This window comes from Sinocyclocheilus anshuiensis, unplaced genomic scaffold (assembly GCF_001515605.1).
Source record: "Sinocyclocheilus anshuiensis isolate Anshui unplaced genomic scaffold, SAMN03320099.WGS_v1.1 scaffold882, whole genome shotgun sequence".
Classification (NCBI taxonomy): Eukaryota; Metazoa; Chordata; class Actinopteri; order Cypriniformes; family Cyprinidae; genus Sinocyclocheilus; species Sinocyclocheilus anshuiensis.
Genome location: NW_015540910.1, coordinates 169442 through 196398, shown reverse-complemented (window position 1 = coordinate 196398; position 26957 = coordinate 169442). Strand labels below are relative to the sequence as shown.

Here is a 26957-nt window from a genome sequence, read left to right as displayed (position 1 = left end):
AAACAATAATGTACAGTATGTGGAAAATAATGTGTTTTTTGAACCTTAAACCGCATAAATACATTTCATTACACCACATACACAAAATAATGTTCTTTTTAGCAGCATCATATGACCCCTTTAAACATACGTTTCCTTGAGATGCAAAATGACATAAAATACAAAGTCTTGTTTATTAAGTCTAGCTTAGGACACATTATCAGCCAATGGGGTAAGAAAACTAAAACTGTTTTCCCTTTGATATCTTCCATATTGGGAGATATTGGTTCTTGTTTTAAGCATGAATTCAACCTAATGCAATTTAAAATGTAAATTCTAATAAATTGAAGGTGACCATAAACTCATTAGTCAGATAGATAAATAAACTGTAGAGAGGGGCATTTTGCTAAATATATGCACCATATAACATATTCATTATAAATGTTACTTTATTTAATTTATGTTTTAATAAATCCATCAGGATTTTATGACAGCCACCATTGTTTACATTTACATTTAGTCATTTAGCAGACGCTTTTATCCAAAGAGACTTACAAATGAGGACAATGGAAGCAATCAAAATCAACAAAAGAGCAATGATATACTACAAGTGCTATAACAAGTCTCAGTTTGCTTAACGCAGTACACGTAGCAAGGTTTTTTTTAAATAATATAATAAATAAAAAGAAAACAGATAGAATAGAAAAAGAATAGAGCAAGCTAGTGTTAGAGGTCTTTTTTTGCTTTTGTTAATTGTATAATAAATGAAAAGAAAACAAGCCAGTGGTGGTTTTGTAGGCAAACATCAATGCTTTTAATTTTATGCGAGCAGCTACTGGTAGCCAGTGCAAATTGATAAACGGGTGTGACGTGCATTCTTTTTGGCTCATTAAAAATTAATCTTGCAGCCGCGTTCTGGATTAATTGTAAAGGTTTGATAGAACTGGCTAGGAAGCATGTTCTGAAAGAAAGGGCCTGATCTTCTTGATGTTGAATAAAGCAAATCTGCAGGACTGGGCAGTTTTAGCAATGTGGTCTGAGAAAGTCAGCTGATCATCAATCATAACTCCAAGGTTTCTGGCTATTTTTTGAAGGAGTTATGGTTGATGTGACTAACTGGATGGTGAAATTGTGATGAAACGATGGGTTTGATGGAATCACAAGTTTATAACAAACTTATAAGTTTGTTTATATTTGAAAAAAACAAAACAAATTGAAGTAGAAATATTATGTAATTGTAACTTTATTATTTTAAAAACTTCATTAAGTGAAATTTTAACAAATCAGTTAATTTTAACCTTCAATATTATAGTAATGTAGTACCAACTGACTCTCATATATATTTTACAGCATTAGTTGAGATTTGTTTTCCTTGAGAAAATTTGGCATGTACTGTACCTGATATATATCCAAAATAATCGATATTGAATCGCATTGGTAATCGAATCAAATCACAAGCTTGTGAATGAGAATCGAATCAGGAAATTTGTGTCAAAACCCAGCCCTAATTCATACTACAACAAATGACAGAGCTTCCAAATAAAAAAGCTACAGATAATTGCAGGACAATATTTCAGACACTTTTTGAAGGAGCTCATAAAGCTCCTTTTTTTTTTTTTCATAAAGATGCACTCTCTTATTTTTTTTTCCCCTGTGTAGTTGGAGGGAATCTCTGATGATGGTCTACCGCTGGGCTCTAAAGCTCCTATCTGGATTCCAGATTTGAGAACGACCATGTGTATGATCTGCACGTGTGAGTTCACGCTCACCTGGAGACGCCACCACTGCCGTGCCTGCGGGAAGGTTAGAAATAAGTTCTAGGCTTTGTTTCTTTTTCTTTTTTTTTTTGAATGAACAAATAGGCTTGATTTGCATTTGATGTGGCAACAGGTGGTGTGTCAGGCATGTTCGTCCAATAAATACTACCTGGAATACCTAAAGAATCAGCTGGCACGAGTGTGTGACCACTGCTATATCAAACTACAGCACAAGGGTATGAGATTTCTGCTGAGAAACCCACTTTTTCTACTCTTCTTTCATATTCTCTTAGTCCCACTTCTTCACTAGTAGTTTTTTTTTATTGGACATGCTTGTTTATAATGGTATTTGCTCATACTTGACAACCTGAGCAACCACATAGCAGCAGTGTTGTATTGTTAACTAAAATGAAAAGTTATCAATAGTAAAAATATAAGATGAAATCTTAGAAATGTTCAATTAGAATGCACTAGCAGTGTGGTTGCACAGGCAAACACTACATCTTTTTTTCTAATATGTTGTTTTGCTTTTGTCTCATAGGTGACCAATCCAATGTGACCGTTTCCCCAAGTGGGCGGAGTTCAACATTTGCTTTTTCTAGAAAACAGAAGAAGATTCCTTCTGCCCTCAAAGAGGTGACTTGAAGTTGTACATTACCCATAATGCAACGGCTTGCAGCATTTGCGTTATCTAATGTCACTGTAATGAAGGTTTCTGTTTCTTCCACAACACTGACGTCATATTACTATGTTACTACTAAAACGACATCTCGCTCACAGGTGTCTGCCAACACTGAAAATTCCTCCATGAGTGGATATCTGCAAAGATCCAAAGGCCACAAGAAACCATGGAAGAGGCTGTGGTTCGTCATTAAGAACAAAGTCCTCTACACTTACGCCGCTAGTGAAGTATGCAACCTTTACTTATGTAATAACTTTTAGTGTTCTGGAAGCTACTCATAATTTATCAACGGAAGCTTGACTGATGATTATCTAAGTAGCTACACTACAAAATGAACTATTTAAAAAAACAGCTAATTTAATTGAAGCTACCTAAAAAGATATACTTTTTGGCAGTATTACTATTGTTGGCCAAGGTACACTACTAACAAAAAGTAGTGGTGGTGGGGGGGGGGCTTCGGGACGCCCAAAGCACAACAGCCACGATTATTGGCGCTGACAAAAAGCGCTTTTCCACTGAGTGGTACGACTCGGCTCGGCTTGTGTTTCCACTGCAGTTTAGTACCGCTTTAGAGTGGGTGAGATTATACACATAATGGGCAGCCAAGAGCAGAGTGACCTCCTGAAAACTTTTTCATTCCACGTGGCCCATCAAGATCTCGCTGGATCCACTTCTCGGCTATCAACAAGAGGAACGTCTGTACTTCCTCAACAGACCACGAAATAGCCATTTTTTGGTTGTTAAAAAAAAGGTGCGCTCGTTCAAAACAGTTGCGTTCATTCGGAAAAAAAAAGTTGCGTTCGATCCTTTGCTGGCTGTGCTGATTTAAATCTAGCGGGTCTGTTGTGTCTCGTGTCGCAAGTTCAATGACGCAGGTAGTGACGATTCTCTCCGGCCAATCAGTGATCAGCAGGATTTACACGTCACATTTTGGTAACAGTACGGCTCGCTTGGAACCTCAGCCAAAGTGATACTGAAAAAAGTACCAGGTGCTGTACACGGTGAAAAATCCCCCAAAAGTGAGCCGTTTCATGCCGTGGAAAAGTGCCAAAAGTAGCCAACTATTGAAACATTTTCTACTGATTTGCTACTAGCTAATATTAAAACTTTTTAAAGCAGATATATGTTTCTAATTATACAACCATTATCAGATTATATATTTTTTTTGGTATTTTCGCCTCTTTTACGACAGGACAGATCAGAACTGACAGGAAGCGAAGTGGGAGATAGATAGGGGGCGGGATCAGGAAAGGTCCTTGAGTCGGGATTCGAACTCGGGACGCCCATAGCACAAAGGCGCTGTATGTTGGCATGCTGCCTACAAGGCTATCGGCGCCAACAGAATATATATAATTTTTTACAATGAAAGCAGTATCTGTTTGGGACAAGAAATATGAATGTATATTTATATAAATATACTTCAAGCTGCAAACATAATTCAGTTAAATGTTGCCAATTTTCAGTATATCACTATAAAAAAAGATGTAAAATTCCACACGGACTTTTGTTCATTCTCATTTGAGATGACCTTTGAATTATATTTTTTGCAAAGCTACAGGATTATTTGTTGGAAAAAAAGTTGCTTGTTATCAGAAAAACTGTTATGTAAACAGCTATTTTTGCAATACTGAAAACTGTAATTACGTTAATAGCATCACTGATTTAGTCGATTGTTCCCCTACACTGCTTTTTGATTCATAGTGACATGAGAGTATGCAGATGTGTATGACGTAATAAAAGCTTTCGTGTGATGATGATTGCGTTGTTTTCAGGATGTTGCGGCATTGGAGAGTCAGCCGCTGCTGGGCTTTTTCCTCCGAGAGGAGAAGACGGGACCGGCTCAGAAAATGCAGTTTAAACTGTATCATAAAAACACACTCCACTACATCTTCAGAGCAGAGGACATCCCCACTGCTCAGAGGTACAGAAGCACTTGTATGGAGTTGAATAGAGTTTGTTCTGTGAATCTAGTCTAAGATTCGTAATCTGTGCTTCTTTTTTTCAGATGGATTGAAGCGTTTCAAGAGGCCATGATCCTTTGACTGGTCTGGATTGGATTAAATAGAATGAATGAATGTCGCTCCTTTGGGTTTCTGAACTGTTTACACAGGCAGTGAGTTTAAAGATGCATAAATCAAAACCCAGTTTGAAGCAAAGGATGCTGGTAGATGTAGTTTATGCATTAATCTATTTTAAGCAGCCTAATGAAGGTAAATTGATTCAGTCTGCCTCCATTGTGAGGCATTAATCCATCGTTTTGTTCTTAATGTCATTTTTAGGAAACACTGCCTCTCTGTGCCAGCTCCTTTTGGTGCTTAACATTACCATGAATCCTGCCCACAAAGCATTCAGGGTCAAAAACGTCAGGCAATGACTGGTCATGAGCTCTAGATATAGACGTTTTCATTGACTCCTGACCAATAGGTTTGCTTGTGAATCTTATTTAAATATGAATTAATCCTGCCCACTTTTCTGAAACACTCCATTATGATGTAATAGGGGCGGTTTGAATCTAATTGCAGTTTCACTTGTTGCCTGAAGAGGGTTTAAAAAGATTTGGTCAAGTCTGAATGTGCATGAGCAAGTATGACAAAGGAATGTCTGATGCCAGGTCGCACCTTTGGCACGGTCATGTGGCGCAGTCCGTGCAGTCTGGCATGGTGCATTATGGGAGATTTTGGATTCAACTGTGAAAGCTGGGAAAAGAGGGCTTAAAAATGACTGGGCCTTAATCGTGAAGCACAGAGCGACTTTATGTAAAAATTGTACATAAAACCATAGTTTTGGAGATTGATGGTGAAAGTTTGTTATGAATGATTGATGCATTGAACGAGACCATTTACGCAAAAATTTTTTGGTTTTTTTTCGAAAATTTTACAGTGATTGCAACAGTTTACCCAAACCCATGGTTTTACGAACAGTTCATGCGTTACCTGCAATGATTTACGTAAAAACGATTTTACAAATGATTGTAAAAATGATTACGTTTTTTTTTTTACGAAAATTTTACACAGTGATTGCAACAGTTTACCCAAACCCATGGTTTTACGAACAGTTCATGCGTTACCTGCAATGATTTATGTAAAAACGATTTTACAAATGATTGTAAAAATTGTTACTTTTTTTTTTTACGAACATTTTACACAGTGATTGCAACAGTTTACCCAAACCCATGGTTTTACGAACAGTTCATGCGTTACCTGCAATGATTTACGTAAAAACGATTTTACAAATGATTGTAAAAATTATTACGTTTTTTTTTTTACGAAAATTTTACAGTGATTGCAACAGTTTACCCAAACCCATGGTTTTACGAACAGTTCATGCATTACCTGCAATGATTTACGTAAAAATTATTTTACAAATGATTGTAAAAATGATTACGTTTTTTTTTTTTACGAAAATTTTACAGTGATTGCAACAGTTTACCCAAACCCATGGTTTTACGAACAGTTCATGCATTACCTGCAATGATTTACGTAAAAATTATTTTACAAATGATTGTAAAAATTATTACGTTTTTTTTTTTTACGAAAATTTTACAGTGATTGCAACAGTTTACCCAAACCCATGGTTTTACGAACAGTTCATGCATTACCTGCAATGATTTACGTAAAAACTATTCTACAAATGATTGTAAAAATTACGTTTTTTTTTTTTTTACAAAAATTTTGCACAGTGATTGCAACAGTTTACCCAAACCCATAGTTTTACGAACCGTTCATGCATTACCTGCAATGATTTACGTAAAAACGATTTTACAAATGATTCACATATTGAATGTAACAAAATGCATACTTTTTATTAGGGATGCACTGATATGAACATTTTGGCCGATACCGAAGCGCGCATCTGAAGTGTCTCTGAAGGAAATAATGCATTATTTATCGGCTTTAAGATATCGGCCAAATTTTTTTATCGGGCCGATACCGATAACAGAAAAAAATGAGCATTTATCGGCCGATACCGATATGGTGGCCGATATATCGTGCATCCCTACTTTTTATTGAGCAAGATTGACAACCATTTATCTAAATGTATTTTAGAACAAATCATGCATTTTTGTTAAATTTTACAAACGGTTCATGCATGAAATGTGAGCATTTCCGTAATGTTTTTTTTTAAACAAAGATTAATGCATTACATGAAACAGTTCATGTAGGCATGTTCTTTTTATGAACAATTAATGCATTATATTTTGTAGAAGAATGGTTTTATGAACAATTTATACATATTTATTCTGCTTGTATTCCCTGAAGAAAAATGCCCTTTTTATTTGGTTTTCAGCCTGTTACTGTTACAAAAATGTTTTAATATATCTTAAACATTTTTTTTAAAACTTTTGTACAAAGTAGGTGTTTTGACTGACTGTTTAAACCTTATACTGGACAGAACTGGAAGTGTACATATTTTGTAAATGGTAATATAATGCAGGTGTATTTAAAATAGTTCAGGATGTTTAATGGCCTCAATTAATTATGTGTAGTAAAGACACAGTGCCAGGCTGGCTAACTCAGCACTGTTTTAACTTACTATATTAGACATTATAGCACACCGGCTGTGAATACAGAGAGAAAAACTAGTGCTCTTATCAGGGAAAGCTGTAACACACATTAAATACTCTAATGCACCTTGTTCAGGACCACCTCTCTTTAACACTTTGACAATGGGTATGACCTGATTATATTCTCTACAGTTTTCACTAAGGTTCTTCGTCAGCTCCAGCCACAGAAAGCCACTGATCTTTCAGTTTGAAGTGTAACAAGTCCAAGGAATGGATTTTCTGTCTTGTGGTAATATGTTCGATATTGATCACATTTGTGTGTTGAATGTTTGTTTACATTTTGTAAGATTGTTTTTGCATTTTGGGAAAAATTAGAAACGCCACTGTTATGTTTTGTTTTTTTCCTCCTTCGTGTGATCCACTTTTAAGAAAAATATAATTGCTATTCCTGATGCTTCTCGTCAGATTGGCACTAGTTCCCAAAGGAAGGTTTGTCATCCTGAAGTAATGTGTTAATATCTTGAGGATTTCAAGGGAGTAGTAGGCTATGCCCCAACATAAATGTAAAGTGCAAATAATTTTTAATAAATAATGTAATGTAATAAGAAAACATGTCGGTAGGTCTGGTTAAACTTGGTTTCATAACGATTTAGGGTATGTTCCCTTACAAAAATTATCCATGGTTTTATCACAGTAAAAGTGTAGTAACTATGTTTTTTGGCGTATTTATTATCATTTGTATAACTACAGTTTTACTGGCAATACCATGGTTAAACTATGGTTAGTGTAGCAAATCCATGGTTAATTTGTGGTTACCATAGTTTAGCTATAGTAGCCATGTTTTTTTTTGTTTTATTTGTACTGTAGTAAAACCATGGTTTATTTTCATAAGGGTTTGCTGAGTGTATATATATTTATATACGTAATATATACATTACGCAATTCACTTTCCTATTGATTCTATGCAGTTAATTAGATTAAATTATATGGGTTCTTGGCTGGTACCAATAACTAGAAAGTAGCAAACTGCATTATCCATTACCAGATACGTTGGTAGTCTACTGTACATGTAACAATCGGTTAAACTGGGACAGCTGTTGCCAAATGTGTATCCAGTTCTTCAATGTATCATTTTGGCTTCCAGAAGCACTATAACATGTGAGGCTAACGTCGTAAATGCACTACCACTCAACCTTCACTAAAAGCAATGCTGTCTCACGACTGCATTTGCGCATGCGCAGATGTGCAGGTCTGCTTTGAGCGGGTCGCGAACTCTGACCTCCTGTAGCTGCAGTGAGCAGTCAGTTTAGGATAATTTATCAAAACATCACAGTAGTTGGATAATTTCTCACGCGACAGGTCTGCTTTGAGCGGGTCGCGAACTCTGACCTCCTGTAGCTGCAGTGAGCCGTCAGTTTAGGATAATTTATCAAAACATCACAGTAGTTGGATAATTTCTCACGCGTTCAGGGTAAGAATAACCCTTTCTATATTGTTAACGCCCGCTGTGTTTGCAGTAATTGGTTAGAATTAATAATTCAGGAGAATATTATTAGCACTGTTGATAGCCGGCCTGCTAACACGCGTTAGCGTAGAAGCCGCTAGCATAACAGAAAATATCGCTCATTACCGGCAAACGCCTGCGATCAAACTAACCGTAAGAGCTTTTTTGGTTATTTAAGAACAATAAATATACATATAACAAAGCAGTTAATGGATATCATAACGAATCGGATGCAGACATGAAGCTATTTAGCAGGCTAACGCTATCAGTTGGCTAATCTGTTATCAGTGCGCTGGTAAACACAACAGATCCGATCACAAAATAACACAAAGACTATCATATGGACTTATTAATTTATCATTTGAGATCAACAATTTGAAGATTCTAGATGCGTCCTGTTATCCGTGTGTGAAGCGCTGCTGCAGTGAAGATCCCTCTGTGTGTGTGTGTGTGTGTGTGGGGAGCTTTAACCCTTCAATCATGACCTTTAACCTACAGGAACAGCTCTAACTTTATCTTCCCGGATCAACACCCGCACATTCCACATGAGTTACTGACCCCCAGCTGTCATTCACGCTAGATCGCATTTATTGAATCATTAAGTCATTTAGTTCCTTGAAAAACGCTCAAATAAATACGCGGTGCTGGCTTGTGTGCTAATGTAGCTCCTGCTAACCATATGACTGTGAGATTTCACTAGTTCTTTATCAGTCTGAACTGATTGACAACACTAAACAGAAAACTTAAACGTGTTGAGCATATAGATGGATCATTAATAATAAAGGCCCTGAAAATAATTGGTTAAAGTGACACAGATGATGGAATGGCAAGAACTGCAAAGTAATGAACAATCTGACTTATAATAAATAGGTGGAAACATTGGAATTGAAGCAAACCTCTTTGTGTAATTATATGAACAAACCCCTAAACCTAAATATTAAGCTTAGGCATGTAATTCATCCCAGACTCTTTATGCTCAGGACTTTTCTAAGAGATCAAACTTGAGATGTTTGCCTGGCTGACAATAAAACGGGTGTAACATCTCAGACTTTAAAGAAAGACCAGAATTGCATGGAGACTTGGGCTAGTAAGTCTCCAGCAATGTAGTGCCTCAGTAATCGTCCACAACAGTGTTGCCAACTCTCGCAAGCTAAATAAGCAACCGCAGCTTCAAAAACAAGCCCTATATTATTTATTATCATCAATATCATTTATTATCAATTGTTTATTATTATCAATAAATGAGCCTGCAAGGCTGCAACATAGTAAACTGAAACCCCTTGGAGTTTCAAGAGCAAAAACAGAAGTTATTTTACAAAACTCATCAAATTGCAACAAAGCGGGAGGCCACACACTATCCTCCGATCACCTGCGAGCAGGATAGCTATGGAGATGGAAAAGGAGAATAAAACAAGACAAGAGCACTCTCAAGAGTGGGAGCTTTAATATAGCCACATAGGCTATTTATAATAAAATTAACTCAAACCATATGTATCTACAATTAATATTACGTCTAATGATTAATGCATTACTCCCCTGCACACCATTCACCTTCTCCCATGTTTCCTCCATCTCTGTACATCTCTGTTGGTGGCCTTGTTTGTCTATTTACATCTACACCGTCACATGTTTGCATGTTAAAAGCGTAAAATTTTTTACTCCAATAAGGGGGAGGAGTGGGCACTATGTGCGTTGACGAATAACGCTACAGCACATTAAATATTGCACTGATTGGCTTTTACCTGCAAGCAGACAGTGCCGACAATATACTGGAAAAAAACATCGGCCATAAATGTAAAGAAACGAAGTTGCTTGCCAGTTTTTCCTAACAAGCAACCATATTTCTTCAAATAAGCCCAAAAAACCGCAACCCCACACGATTTTTTAACCCAACTTCGCAAAAAAAGAAGCCCAAAGTTGCGTGACATACGCGGACTTGGCAACTGTGACTAGCATCTTGGCAGCAAATTTTGCACCACTCAAAGGACACCACACCAAAATTTTTTGCATTTTTTACATTCCACAGACATCCCACATATGATCATCCTTGTGCGCGGGACCCCCATTCTAAAAGTCTAAAGTCTAAAAATGAATATAGATATGCATGAAATATTGATTGGTAATATTTAGTCTTTTACAAGGTCTTTGTGCAAATGGTTGATGTGGATCCTCAAGAGTATCTTGAGTTGTGTGTTATTTTTCTCAGTGGGCATGTGGCTGATGGGGCATTGCTGAGCCTCGGTTTTGACAGAACGGTATCATGGAAGGAGAAAGTCCCAGAATTCAGCTGGTGTCTGCAGATGGAGGCCTACAGGTTGCATGTTTACACAGTAAATGTTTGATAAATGCTAAATGCAAACTTTCGTATGCCATCAGTGAAACTTTTTTAATCGAGGGGTGTTATAATTTATTTTTTCGTTGCACTTCAAAAAAGCTGTCCAACCAATAAGAGCTGTGCTTACAGTGTCGTTTTCAGAAACGTAAAGTTGTGCCCCACTGCCCTTGTGTAGCACTGTATTTCTGCTTTTTCATAAATCCCACCTTATAGAATGAATTTGTATTTTCATTAATTTTTTCACATTGATCTGAACGGACAAATTGTATACGAAAATTGGACCGAATTTCCATGCCATAATTTGTTTTGGTTTAAACCGACATTTACTCTATTTGCTTTATTACTGTAAATGTAATTAGGTTTCAATTAGTGCTCTCAAACGATTAATCGCATCCAAAATAAACGTTTTTGTTTACATAATATATGTGTGTGTATTGTTTGTGTATATTTAATATGTATATATAAATATACACACATACAGCATATATTTTGAAAATATTTAGGACATGTATATATTTATATTCATATCATTTATATTATATATAAATATTAGGGATGCACCGATATGAACATTTTGGCCGATACCGATAACCGATAAGTCTTTATTTTTGAAAGCTGATAACCGATATGTTGGCCGATAAATCTATATCCAAATTTTTATATACTTTTTGAGAGCCTGATTACAAAAAAGGTCTCATCATTAAAACCCACATCCCAAACACTTCAACATAAGCAGCCTAGTTTGAACGGTGTACGTTTTAAAAATAATTTTACTCTCCCATTACCAAATTTAGTCATAAAAAAGTCTTACAAATAAATAAAATAATGCATAAATAATGCAAACAAGTCACTGGACATCATTACACGTGTAAAGAATCAAAATGAATGCGCCATAAATCAATAAAACGGAATAGCCTCTGCACGGACAATAATTAAATGATTTTAATTACTAAACCATATTGTTGATGAAAATAATAAGAGAAAAATAAAAGTGGTTGTTATTATTAATAATGTATCAATGATTTTGAAAAAGTAACAAATTAATACCACTGTTTTAAATAGCAGCCGTTTGAGCTGCGCGTGCTGAAGCTGAAGAGCTGAATGAGCATGGTAAACTGAAGCGTTTTGCTGGCAGCTTATTTAACTCAAGGAAATGCATCCTGAGATTAATATTAATACAACATAAACATAATATTACAACTTATATATGTACAAAATGACGCAGTTATTGCGTGCTATAGTCAGAATGTGTGATCCTGTTGTGGATGCGCTCTTCCCATAACAACGCGCTGAAACATGGCAACTAAACCCAAAGAATTCACAACGTTTTATTATAATAATGTTCTCATTAGAATGTTATATACACGACATTCCCAATCATAGTTATTAATGTTGTGCACTGCTGTTTGAGCTGCGTGCACTGAGCTAAAGATGATCACCGGTAAACTGAAAGTGCTCTTTTAACTTAACCAAACGCATTCTATATGAGATAAATCAGATATACATCAAATAAACACAATAATACAACGTACAATTGCACAAAAGTCTGCAAACGAACAGCGTGCATCTGAAGTGTCTCTGAAGGAAATAATGCATTATTTATCGGCTTTAAGATATCGGCCAAAATTTCTTATCGGGCCGATACCGATAACAGAAAAAATGAGCATTTATCGGCCGATACCGATATGGTGGCCGATATATCGTGCATCCCTAATAAATATATTACTTTTTTCTTGTATACATGAATGTCTGTGTATTTATATATACATAATAAATATACACAGTACACACACATAAATTATGTAAACAAAAACTTTTATTTTGGATCCGATTAATTGCGATTAATCGTTTGACTGCACTAGTTTCGATCTGATGGTCTTTGTTGTCATGTGTTGTATCAGATTGTGACGCAGCAGCAGTTGGCTCAGAAGCTGCAGATAGTCACAGCCATTGATCAGGCTGGAGCCGGCAAGCAGCAGTTTATATTAGCTAACCTGGATTACCCCAACCAGGAGAAACTATTCATCAAACAAGAGAACTCACCAACCAAGGTCATCTTAACATCTGCTGATGGGTCTGCTGTCAATCAGCTGCTTTTCGCATCGCCTGAGCTGACAGGACAACAGATCCAGGTAAACAGGCACCACTCATTTAAGCCCAAAGTGTACTTTGGTTTTTATGTGTACGCTACACTTTGCGTTCAGTTGAGTGCATCATCAGCATAGTGCGCACAAAATGTACACATGCAGCCTGATTTTTCTAAATGCATATACTGTTTATGCTCGGCTCATGTACGCATCTTGAATTAGTTGGTCTACAAGTTGGCGAGAATGGCCCATTGTTTCACTGTCAAAAACCCAACAGGGCTGCATTTTCCAAAAGCATCGTAAGCCTAAGTAGATCGTAGACCCAATGTCACCAGTGGAGCTACGATCAATTTAGGCTTACGATACTTTTGGAAAACGCAGCCCAGAACAGTACTAGAGACTGCAACAACAATAGACAACTGCAACTTTCATTTAAAAGTGTACAAAGACATTTCTATTGGTCATCATTACTTTTATAGAGAAATTGCGCAGACATTGGACGAAGATGAAAGTTTCTAGTGCGCATGTGTGGACCTCCTGTGTTCATGCACACTATCAAATAAAGTATACGTTTAACACATGCGTGCGCACGTTAAGATTTCGGTATACTCTGGCCTTTACTTGCGTTTTGGTTTAATAAAAAAATTCTAGTATAGCAGATGAAGATTATTGATTTTTCTTTTATGCCAAAAATTATTAGGATAGTAAGTAAAGATCATGTTCCATGAAGATATTTTGTGAAGTTCCTACCGTAAATATATCAAAACTTAATTTTTGATGAGTGATATGCATTGCTAAGATCTTTATTCGGTTTTCTCAATATTTTGATTTTTTTTTGCACCGTCAGATTCCAGTTTTTCTCGGCCAAATATTGTCCTATCCTAACAAACCATATATGAATGGAAAGCTTATTTATTCAGCTTCCAGATGATGTGATGTATAAATCTCAAATTGACCCTTATGACTGGTTTTGTGCTTCAGGATCACATTTGTGTGTGCTATTTGTCTTTTAGCCTTATTAGAGTGTTGTGCTGTTAGCTTAGCAACATGCTAATGTCAAACTATTGAAATTAATGGCAAGTCAAGTCTCCAGTGTGGAGGAACACCATATAAATACTACAGTACAAAAACATTATTCAATACACTGTATTATGTATCACTGTACCATGGTACCGCCACATTACCTTTTGGTTTACTTTTTTGGGTAAGACTTACTATAATTGTTGTCATCTCATAGAAGCTTGTATTGTGGTAATCTGTATTTCTTGGTTGTTTATATATACAGTATTTCCTTTTGTAATTTACACAATACTATTGTTCATATTTATAGTTTAGAATGTTTTGTTTTTCAGTTTGTGACGGAAGGCTCAGAACAGGGCACCACGAAGCCTCCAGTGGAGTATTGTGTAGTTTGTGGAGACAAGGCCTCAGGTAAATGACACACACACATAGTCGTGTTTTAAATAATTGCGACCTCAAACAGAATTCGATTCATTGCGTTATTTTTCTAAATGGATGTTTCTGTACTGTTATTGTGCATGTGTTCAGGTCGTCATTATGGAGCAGTGAGCTGTGAGGGCTGTAAGGGTTTCTTCAAGCGCAGCATCAGGAAGAATCTGGTGTACACGTGCCGCGGGTCTGGAGAATGTGTCATCAACAAACACCATCGAAACCGGTGTCAGTACTGCAGACTGCAGCGCTGCATGGCCCTCGGCATGAAACAAGACTGTGAGTCCAGTTCAGATTCATGACTGATGACTCAAATCATGCGGCTTGTCATTAGACTCATGAAATTCCTTCAACAGCTGTTCAGTGTGAGAGGAAACCGGTGGAGGTGTCGAGAGAGAAGCCAGCAAACTGTGCGCCCTCCATCGAAAAGATCTACATCCGTAAAAACCTCTGCAGCCCTCTCGCCGCCATGCCAACGTTTGTTAGTGAAAAAGAGACTGCCAGGTACGGATGTGAATGTGTGTTTGAGTCAAATAGAATCTCTTTTTTGTTTGTTTGTTTGTTTTTAACGCTCACTTCGTGTCTGATCACAGGTCCACCAGTTTACTGGACTCCAACATGCTCTTGAACATCCAGCAGTCTCTTTCCAAACTTGACAACACCATTTTAATTCCTTCTTCACCAGATCAGGTAAAATGTGTTTTTTTTTTGTTTTTTTTGTAATTATTCAAATTAAATCCATTATATTTTGTACTATATATAATAAATTCATATTATTAAAAAGGATTATTATTGTTAAGTCTGGTTCCTTTAGAAACTTTAGAAACTAGAAAATATTGTACAATCTATTTTCCTGGGGCCCGTTTCAATAAGGTGGGAAACTCTGAGTTTTGGGGTTCAGAACAGCTGAATTGAGTTAGTTCAATTCAATCCACTCTGAGTAGGTTCACTCGGAGTTGAAAAGCCTTGATCAATGGAGCTCTGAAATTATGATTCACCATGGCATCAGCACCTGACAAAAAGACTTCCGCATGCTACGAAATACATAGGATCTAACTTTAATTCTTAAAGGGATAGTTCACCTAAAAATGAAAATGCTGTCATTAAAGGGATAGTTCATCCAAAAATGAAAATTTGATGTTTATCTGCTTACCCCCAGGGCATCCAAGATGTAGGTGACTTTGTTTCTTCAGTAGAACACAAGCGAAGATTTTTAACACAAACCGTTGCAGTCTGTCAGTCTTATAATGGAGGTGAATGGGAATCACGGCTTTGAAAGTAAAAAAAAAAAAAAATACACAAACAAAACCAAATTAAACCCTGCGGCTCGTGACGATACATTGATGTGTAAAGACACGAAACGATCGGTCTGTGCAAGAAACTGAACAGTATTGACATCGTTTTTTACCTCTGATTCACCGCAATGTCCGAACTGTCCTGAGCGCGTTCAACAGCCGGCGCGTGACGTGTCGTCTTCTTCTTCTTGCTTTACGGCGGATCGCAGACTTATAAGTGCATTACCGCCACCTATCTCTCAAATGGACCATTGACACTCTATCTACTATCTCAATTAGGAGTGTCAATGGTCGTTTCGTGTCTTTACACATCAATGTATCGTCACGAGCCTCGGGTTTAATTTGGTTTTGTTTGTGTATGTTTTTTGACTCTCAAAGCTCTGGGACCCATTGACTGCCATTATATGACTGACAGACTGCAACGGTTTGAGTTAAAAATCTTCGTTTGTATTCTACTGAAGAAACAAAGTCACCTACATCTTGGATGCCCTGGGGGTAAGCAGATAAACATCACTTTTCATTTTTGGGTGAACTATCCCTTTAATTACTCACCCTCATCTCGTTCCAAAACCGTAAGACCTTCGTTCATCTTCGGAACACAAATTAAGATATTTTTGATGAAATCTTGGTAAACCATGGTAACTGACTCTGAGTATAAGTTACCTCTCTTTCAGAAACAGGCTTGACTTACCCTGCTTTCTCGGGTTTGACAAACCTTCCCCTCTGAAACGGAAACCCCAGAGTTTCCCTCATCTCACCTTTCTGAAATGAGCCTCAGTGGCCTGTTGCATGAAGCTAACTGAACAAACTCAGAGTTTCAAAGTAGGTTTAGAGTTGATAAAACCAAACAAATCCAACCTGGTTTAGATCAGGTTCAGCGGGCTCACAAACCTTGATATAAACATTCTGTCAACATTCTCTGAGTTTGATCCAGAGTTTGTGATTAACTGAAAGTGTGACGCGTGGAGAGCGTCAGTTTGATTCAGTTTTTGTGAGAGTCGGCGCAATTCATTTCTCTGCTTAATATTAAGAGATGTTGTTATTAAAAATAAACACATTTACAAGGCAGGAATAAACGCTTTAGTTTGAGAAGGCAGCAGAAATCAAATATCCAACTGACTATGCAAATGAATCAACTGAATTTAATAATTTATTTAGTTTCACAAAGAGCTCAAAAGAAAACACGCAATTTAGTAATTAATAGCTTTAAATATTAAAACTTACTTATGTGTATTTAAATTAGTTTAAATGGAAAGTTTAATATTAATTGCTAGTTTATATAATTATTATTTGAATAAATTATATGAATATAATAAATAATTAGCGGCAAATGATTGGCAGTTTTGTCTCTAAAATTCTTTCACTGTATTGTTTTTATTATTATATTTTTGTTTATATTTTATATATATATATATATATATATATATATATATATATATATATATATATATATATATATATATATATATATATATATATATATATATATATATATATATATATATATATATATATATATATATATATATATATATATATATATATATATATATATATATATATATATATATATATATATATATATATATATATATATATATATATATATATATATATATATATATATATATATATATATATATATATATATATATATATATATATATATATATATATATATATATATATATATATATATATATATATATATATATATATATATATATATATATATATATATATATATATATATATATATATATATATATATATATATATATATATATATATATATATATATATATATATATATATATATATATATATATATATATATATATATATATATATATATATATATATATATATATATATATATATATATATATATATATATATATATATATATATATATATATATATATATATATATATATATATATATATATATATATATATATATATATATATATATATATATATATATATATATATATATATATATATATATATATATATATATATATATATATATATATATATATATATATATATATATATATATATATATATATATATATATATATATATATATATATATATATATATATATATATATATATATATATATATATATATATATATATATATATATATATATATATATATATATATATATATATATATATATATATATATATATATATATATATATATATATATATATATATATATATATATATATATATATATATATATATATATATATATATATATATATATATATATATATATATATATATATATATATATATATATATATATATATATATATATATATATATATATATATATATATATATATATATATATATATATATATATATATATATATATATATATATATATATATATATATATATATATATATATATATATATATATATATATATATATATATATATATATATATATATATATATATATATATATATATATATATATATATATATATATATATATATATATATATATATATATATATATATATATATATATATATATATATATATATATATATATATATATATATATATATATATATATATATATATATATATATATATATATATATATATATATATATATATATATATATATATATATATATATATATATATATATATATATATATATATATATATATACTTGCATAAAGAAAATGAAGCCTATTTTAGGACTTTCAAGAATTTGTACTTTCTTTACATTATTTTTATGAAAGTTAAACACATTCCACCCAGTTTTCATTACCAATGCCGAAATTATAATATTATTTAAATTTGAAAGTAATTTTTACATAATGGTAGTGTTTGTTTTTTAACGGCATTCAATTTGTGAATTTTTTTTCTTTAATTTTTTTTTTTTAAATTAGAGATTTTGGGCTGAAATATAACCTGGACAGGAATGTATATTGATGTTTTCTGACTTTCACTGTAGAATGATTCTAGTCAAGGAGATCTGGGTACCTTGGCCAATGTGGTCACATCACTCGGTCACCTCAGCAAAAATCGTGAGATGATGGACAGCAGCACCGACCTATCGGGGATAGAGACCATGAGTAACGAGGACAGCGTTATGACGGACATTCAAAGGGATGAGTCGAATGATGTCACACGGTGCGGAAAGCAACTTTGTAGACCAAATATCAAGCCTGGAAGATGTGAGGTAAATGGCTATGCTTAAATTTCTGTTTGTTTGTGTCCAGGGCCTTTGACACGCTCACAAAGGTGCTTCATTCGGAGGAGGATTGTGGGGAAGAGGTGGCTGAGGGGGCTGTCAGGGTTGATGAACAGACCACCGCCCTACTGGAACTAGAGGGGCCGCTGCTCTCAGATATGCATGTGCCGTTTAAGGTCAGGCATTACTATTGACTTGCACACACTGCAGTTACAACTCCAAAAATGATGGACCAGTAACAATTTGTATTAAATATTGTGTGTAGCTGATGATGCCGCTGCCCATGCCAGACTTCCTGAATCTGAATTACATCTGTGAATCAGCTTCTCGTCTGCTTTTCCTCTCAATGCACTGGGCACGCTCTATTCCAGCTTTCCAGGCCCTTGGGTGAGTGTATTAATGATCCCGTTTACACCAGGTTTAGGCGATCACAAGTGGATAGCACTAAATACAGATGTAAATGAGCTAAAATATCATTTTGATTAAAAATACATTTTAATATATTTTATAGGCCTATATAAGTACATGTTGCCCTTATGCAGTGAAACAGAACTACAGGCATAAACGGTCTTTTTTCCTCCTCATGTGTACAGTGCACTGTGTAATATTTTTAGATGTGAACTTGTGGCTGTGTCCTCATTTTATTTTCTGTATTTTTGGTGTTTAGCTCAGAGAACAGCATCACGCTGATGAAGGCCTGCTGGAATGAGTTGTTTGCTTTAGGTCTGGCTCAGTGTTCACACATTATGAATGTAGAAACCATCCTCACAGCCATAATTAACCACTTACAGACCAGCCTGGATGAAGGTATGTAGACCTGTTGCTCTTGATTTTTCTGTGTCCTGTCTAATTTATGTTAGCAAATCAGTTGCTAACTTTAGGTCAGCTGATTTTTGTCAGTTGTTTAATTCAGGCAAACTTTATTTATTTTATTTTTTATTATATTAATATACTTCATATATTGAAGCTCTGCTTCTGAAGCTTCGAAACGTTTGTGAATCAATTTTTTCGAAATGGTGGTTTCGGAGTGCGTATCAAACTGCCAAAGTCACGTGATTTCAGTACACAAGGCATCATTATGTCATAACTGTTTCGAAACGTTTCAGAATTTCAATGGTTTGCCATTGGGGGGCGATTTCTTTAAACCCGTGAATCATGCGAGTTCATTGAGATCGCCCCCCCAGCGTCGAACCATTGAACCAGCATCTATGGTTTTTCCTGATCTCGGATCAGTTTCATCAATTTGTAGACATTTTTAACGAGACATTTGTGTAATTAAAAGGAGGAGAAGTAGTTAATAGTCTCTTACTGGCCTCTTTATACAAGCTCTCCATAAAACAAACAAAACAAGCCCTGCAAATTAATAGAAAACCACATATTATACAGACACTTCATATTTAATGGTATTTTATTCTTTTTATTGTATTTAATGTATTAAAAACTCTTGAGTGTGTTTGAAAATTGACACCCTGATGAAGGCGAGTTAGCCGCAATGTGTCGGTGCACAAATGTGTTGTTTTTAAATATTAAAGCCATGTGAATAAAGCCTTTTTAATTTTTTCACACTACTCGAGTGCCTTGGATTTATGAGTATTTTTATTAAAAACTTTTTGTTGCATTTACACACTTTTGACCAGCAGTTGTCACTACTAGCGTGTGGTGTTTCGAGCGCTTCGAAACAGTGAATCATTTTGCAAATCGATTGGTTCAGTTGATTTGAAGCTTCGAAAAGGTTTGTTTCTCCCATCACTACTTTGTAGGCCCAGAAACAAGTTAGTATTTTATTACTTCCAGTTCCATCATCCCAAAGTCAGTTTTTTTTAATGGATTTTTAAATGCCTGAAATGATGTCTGTGGTTGCTAAGTAGCTTAAAGGGATAGTTCACCCAAAATGAAAATTTGGTGTTTATCTGCTTACCCCCAGGGCATCCAAGATGTAGGTGGCTTTGTTTCTTCAGTAGAACACAAATTATGATTTTTAAGTCCAGCCAATGTGTCGTCACGAGCCGCAGGGTTTAATTTGGATTTGTCTGTGCATGTTTGTTTTACTCTCATAGATTTTGTTACCATTGCCATGCATTATACGACTGATAGACTGCAACGGCTGGAGTTAAAAATCATCATATGTGTTCTACTGAAGAAACAAAGTCACCTACATCTTGGATGCCCTGGGGGTAAGCAGATAAACATCAAATTTTCTAATTTTCCTTTAATGGGACTGCAAAGGTTGTCAGGGACATTAAATGTCATGAAAACTCGTCTACTAGATTCACCACTTTTACAGCCTTGTTGGGTTTATAATTGCACTCTTACAAACTATTCTAACTCAAACTCAGAAAAAATTGTTTTTTAAATAAAGGTTTTAAAAGTTTTCGGAAGCTTAGTCATAGTGAAGTTAAATTTATGCTACCGTGGTGTAGTTTGTTTATAGCCTATGTTTATTTTTTTTACTTCTGCCAGTTTGTATAAGCCTTCAAAATTAATCACAATGAGCAAAATGTGCAAGATTCATAAACCTTTGTTGGTCACAGAGCTTATTTTCTACAATAATCCAAAAGCGAATGGGAAAATTCTATTGGCTTTTGTCGAAGGACCCAGGGTGATGCTAACTTTGGTGTTGGTCTACAAAAATATGCCATGAATGCAGCATTGTTGTATAGAGAAAACTAAATTGTTTGCTTTTATATTGCCTTTGTACTAAAGCAAATTGTTAAAATATTATCTGAAATGATTATTTGAAGTTAACTTGATACACTACGGAGCCCCGCACATGACATGCAAGAAAACAATGAATAAATCGTTCGCACGATTTACTAATTCGTTCCCTCGATGTACTAAAACGTGCACACGATTACTATTTCGTTCCCTCGATTTGCTAAATCGTGCGCACGATTTAGCAAATCGAGGGAACGAAATAGTAATCGTGTGCACGTTTTAGTACATCGAGGGAACGAATTAGTAAATCGTGTGCACAATTTATAAATTGAGGGAACGAAATAGTAAATCTTGCACATGATTTAGCCTACAATTTTTTTTTCCTGCATGACATGTGCGGGGCTCCGTAATACACAGATACCTAATGAGAAATGTGTGTGTGTTCAACAGAAAAACTGTCCCCAGAGCGTGTGAAGCTAGTCATGGAGCATATCTGGCGTATGCAGGAATTTTGTAACAGTATGAGTCGCATGAGTCCTGACGCATATGAATATGCTTACCTCAAAGCTGTGGTTCTCTTCAGCCCAGGTGAGCACAACTGGAGTTTATCTGAAAAATATGAATGAAATGGAGAAGAAAAAAGTAAGAATGAAGTTGATTGTGTGTTTTTCATAGATCACTCTGGAGTGGACGGCACCCTTCAGATCGAACGCTTTCAGGAGAAAGCCTACATGGAACTGCAGGACTATGTGAGCAAAGTGTATCCAGAGGACACATATCGGTGAGTGACTATAGTAGCTTGCGTTTGTCCAACCAATAGTCATAGATTCTCAATTATAAAGTGCATAATTATGGTCTAAATTATTTGGAATATTTAGGAAAAAAATGTTAAATGTAGTTTTATTTGAGATACGCTATTTGACTATAAACCAAGAACGATAACTATAAAGATATTAGCGTCCACACCAGCGGACGATATCGTCTGTTTATTCTAAGCACATGCTCATCTGCCGCTTTAAATTCTCCAGCTCGTGATAGCAGGATGGATTCTGATTGGCTGTCAATGTTTTTATCGTTCATTAGCTGGAAAAAAATCGTTCTGAAAGTGATTCCAACGATATCGTTTCTCTGTGCCTTTATCGTTATAGCTGCGGTGTGGACTCTGCTATTCTTTAATATTGAGAACGATTTTTAGAACTATATCTTTATCGTTATCATCCTTGGTGTGAATGGGCCTTAAACGAAACTATAAATCCTCTTTCAGTCTTTCAAAACTGTTAGTTCGTCTGCCTGCTCTGCGGCTCATGAGCGCGGCGGTGACCGAAGAGCTCTTTTTCACCGGTTTAATCGGGAACGTTCAGATCGACAGCATCATTCCCTACATCCTCAAAATGGAGTCTACCGACTACAACAGCCAGCCAATCAGCACTGCCGAGTGACAGAAACCCCGCCCACAGCCACACCCATCAGCTTTGCTCGCTCAGACCCTTTGAGCCTAAACAGATATAATCATGTGAATTTTGAATGAGAAAATCATTTTGTTCTGACTTTGCTTTTTCATTTGGTCAGTGGTTGTGTTTATGGGTTATGTACAGTAGTATGGATAAAGTGGTTTACCGCAACTGTTGCGGTTGGATTATTTGGCTTTTATTGTACTAGTGTACTTATGTTTAGAAAAAGTGTCTATAAAGATACAGGAAGTGCAAGGAATCTGTTCTTAAGAACTTGTTCCAAAGAGAACTTTGCCCCTCCCCCGCCCCACCCCAAGCACTGACTTTCTCTGTATGTATATGAATGATGTATATAGGAATAATAAATGTCAAATCAAGGGGGGAAATGTCTGTATTTTGGTATTTGTTGGAGACTGTTCCTTTTTTATCAACACATTAAATGTGATATACAGGGTTCCCAGAGTCACGGAAAATCTTATTTTCATCCCTGGAGAAGTCATGGGAAATTATGTAGTGCATGTAAATGTTTCTGTTTATGCTCTATTATATTTAATTGGCAAAATATTAATCTATGAGTGCAATCTTCAGTGTGTGGGAGTCTAGTCAGTGATTGAACTCTGTAACGTTTAAATAATGAATATGTTTGTGTTGTGTTGCATTTTTATTAAAGGGCAAACCAGACTTTCAGAAACATGCTCTGGACAAGCTTGGACACTTAAATTGCACTATAAATCATTATTACTATCACTGAAACACCTGGAATATTTCTTAATAAACTGCTAATGTCTGCTAATACACATCACCCAGACACGAGATCTGCTCAAACCAAAGTAAAAACATTGTTAGATTTAATCGTTAGAATTTGCCTCAATGTAATTATGATATTGTGGCAAAAAGAAAATAATATGATTTCCATCTTTAAAAGCTGTTTATACAATAAATTCAGATGATATAATGGGGACATGAATATGTACTGCATAGCAAGCATGAACCTGCTGCTCGTTTCATTGCTTCAGGTAAATGATAAAGTTAATTTTGAAAATCATGTTTTAATTTCAGTCTGATTATAATTTGAGGAATTTGTATATGTGACCCTGGACCACAAAACCAGTCATAAGGGTCAATTAAAAATTGAGATGTATACATAAAGCTGAATAAATAAGCTCGTATGGTTTGTTAGGATATGACAATATTTGGCTGGGATACAACTATTTGAAAATCTGGAATCTGAGGGTGCACAGAAAAATCAACAATATTGAGAAAATCGCCTTTAAAGTTGTCCAAATGAAGTTCTTAGCAATGCATGTTACTACTCAAAAATGAAGTTTTGATATATTTACGGTAGGAAATTTACAAAATACCTTCATGGAACATGATCTTTACTTAATGTCCTAATGATTTTGGCATAAAAAAGAAAAAATTGATAATTTTGACCCATACAATGTATTGTTAGCTATAGCTACAAATAAATCCGTGCTACTTAAGACTGCTTTTGTGGTCCAGGGTCACATTTAATATACATCTCAGAGAACTAAATGTCAGTCTGTAATTTAGTAAAACGAGAGACAAAGTGTGAAGCACTCGACATGAATTTAAAATTGGTGTACGATTATAAGAGTGCTGGCGGAACCCATCGCGTGTGGTCGTGTGAAGTGGGGACGGTAGAGAAGTTCTTAGCAATGCATATTACTAATCAAAAATTAAGTTTTTATATATTTACGGTAGGAAATTTACAAAATACCTTCATGGAACATGATCTTTACTTAATGTCCTAATGATTTTGGCATAAAAAAGAAAAAATGGATAATTTTGACCCATACAATGTATTGTTAGCTATAGCTACAAATAAATCCGTGCTACTTAAGACTGCTTTTGTGGTCCAGGGTCACATTTAATATACATCTCAGAGAACTAAATGTCAGTCTGTAATTTAGTAAAACGAGAGACAAAGTGTGAAGCACTCGACATGAATTTAAAATTGGTGTACGATTATAAGAGTGCTGGCGGAACCCATCGCGTGTGGTCGTGTGAAGTGGGGACGGTAGAGTCGCGCTGCAGTCCGTCCGTGTTTAGAGTCCGTCGCTTATGGCGGAGTACGCGAACATAGTGCGGCGGGCCGTGGGGCAGCTCACCGGTCACGGCGGTGTTAAAGGTTTCCTGCTGCAGCTTTTCAGGTGGGTAACTCATGTAAATATGTTTTTATAGCTTTAGAGGTAAACAGTGCTGTAAAATGGAGTGTGTAAAGCTGTAAGGCCCTGAAGCCAAAGCAATGACCTCTGATAGTGACGGTAATAACGTGTGAATGCGACAGTGTTTACCGGAGTAATTATTTTAATTCGCATATTTAGATTGCATCTGGTGTCGCAATACAACAAGGCATATTGCAGTAAACAATTTTATTTATACAGTGAGATCTTTATGTGCATGTACATAGAAACAAATAAAGATATAAACATTATCGTCCAAATTAGAACTAATAAAACGTGTTATTATGATCATTTTATCTTTATTAATTTATATCATTGTTATTATTATTATTATTAGGAAATGAACACTACTGTTTTTGGACCTGCACTAAATATTTTAGGGGATTTATTCTTGATATTTGTATGTTATTCATTTTTATGCACATTATTACATTAAATAGTAGACTTAATATATGAATAATTGATTAAAAAAAATGTGTCTTTCTCAGGGTGAATGATATAAAGACTGGAGCATTGGTGGGTATTGACAAATATGGCAACAAATACTATGAGGACAACAGATACTTTTTCGGTATGAGTAAACATACTTTAGCTGTCTGTACACACATCTACTGTGTTTTATGCCTTGTTAATGTGCATTTTTCAATTTGTGACTTTCAGGCCGTCATTGATGGGTGATTTACACCACGGAGATGAACGGCAAGAACACTCTGTGGGAAGTTGATGGCAGCATGGTCCCTGCCGAATGGTAATATATCTAGATGTGCTTGGCATGGTGTTTTTATGGGTTTAGTTTTTCTTCTGCACTTAATATTACGTCATTATTGGAGTAACTCATTGGGTAATTTTACAGTGCAATTGAAAAACTAATTTAGCCGTGAATATACATCTTCCAACACTTTATAGGAGAAATGTAATAATTTATTATATATATCATTTTTTTTTATTATATATTTTATTTATTTGTAGAATTGCATAATATTTGATACAGAAATTCACATTGCTTTGACTCAAAGGTATTAGCAGACAAACACAGGCTTTATTTGCCAATGTATAATGCAATCATATATCTTCTATTTTTCTCTCTTTGATGTGTTTCTCAGGCACCGTTGGCTGCACTGCATGACGGATGACCCTCCCAGCACTCACCCTCCAGAGCCCAAGAAGTTCCTGGCCAATGTTCATCAGTTCAACAACAGTGGCACACTGAACTGCTACGTACCCTATTCAACCACTCGCAAGAAGATCCACGAGTGGGTGCCACCAAAAGCCAGGGAGAAATAATCCCCTCATTCTGTTTGTGTTCCCTTTACCACCTCTGACCAGTTCTGCCGTTTGGAACATTCTGTAAATTGTAGCTTTATAATCGTCGATAAATTAAATCTTATGTCTTTATTTCTGAGTGACTTCAAAATTCATGTTCATAAAACACTTGGAAAAATGAGCATCACATATACGATGGAGTCAGAGGTTTGATCACCTTGAAACCTTGGTGAGCATAGGAGCTCCTCTGCATTTATTAAATACAGTAAAACAGTAATATTATGAAATATTATAATTTAAAATAACTTCTTTTTTTTTTTTTTTTAGAATATTTTAAAATGTAATTTGTTCCTGTGATGGCAAAGCTGAATGTTCAGTAGTCTTCAGTACTCCAGACTTCAGAGTCACGTGGTCCTTCAGAAATCATTCTAATATGTTAAGTTTTATTATTATTATGGAAAATCTTTTTTAAAATATTTTTTTGTTATTATGTTGAAAACAGTTGTGCTGCTAATTGATGTATTAATGGAAACCATTATGCATTTTTTTTCT

At 34.8% G+C, this 26957-nt stretch overlaps 2 protein-coding genes and 1 pseudogene across 2 annotated transcripts in view; all 3 read left to right on the top strand.

Moving 5' to 3' along the window:
- Positions 1-5923, top strand: part of fgd6 (FYVE, RhoGEF and PH domain containing 6) — a 27765-nt gene extending 21842 nt beyond the window's left edge. The window contains exons 16-21 of the mRNA XM_016487154.1: positions 1639-1782; positions 1870-1972; positions 2278-2372; positions 2517-2645; positions 4191-4339; positions 4424-5923. Coding sequence (XP_016342640.1) covers positions 1639-1782; positions 1870-1972; positions 2278-2372; positions 2517-2645; positions 4191-4339; positions 4424-4460 — 657 coding nt within the window. The 3' untranslated portion in view covers positions 4461-5923. The remainder of the gene's footprint in view (positions 1-1638; positions 1783-1869; positions 1973-2277; positions 2373-2516; positions 2646-4190; positions 4340-4423) is intronic.
- Positions 5924-8281: 2358 nt separating this feature from the next.
- Positions 8282-23626, top strand: nr2c1 (nuclear receptor subfamily 2, group C, member 1). The gene is made up of 14 exons (XM_016487153.1): positions 8282-8393; positions 10633-10740; positions 12663-12893; positions 14201-14279; positions 14397-14576; positions 14654-14801; positions 14891-14987; positions 18590-18768; positions 18858-19005; positions 19095-19216; positions 19497-19636; positions 21935-22072; positions 22160-22265; positions 22749-23626. Exons 2-14 carry the CDS (start codon positions 10687-10689, stop codon positions 22921-22923), a joined length of 1797 nt encoding a protein of 598 aa, XP_016342639.1. The 5' UTR covers positions 8282-8393; positions 10633-10686; the 3' UTR covers positions 22924-23626.
- Positions 23627-24929: 1303 nt separating this feature from the next.
- On the top strand, positions 24930-26670 carry LOC107689256 (NADH dehydrogenase [ubiquinone] 1 alpha subcomplex subunit 12-like; annotated as a pseudogene).
- The last annotated feature ends 287 nt before the right edge of the window (positions 26671-26957 follow it).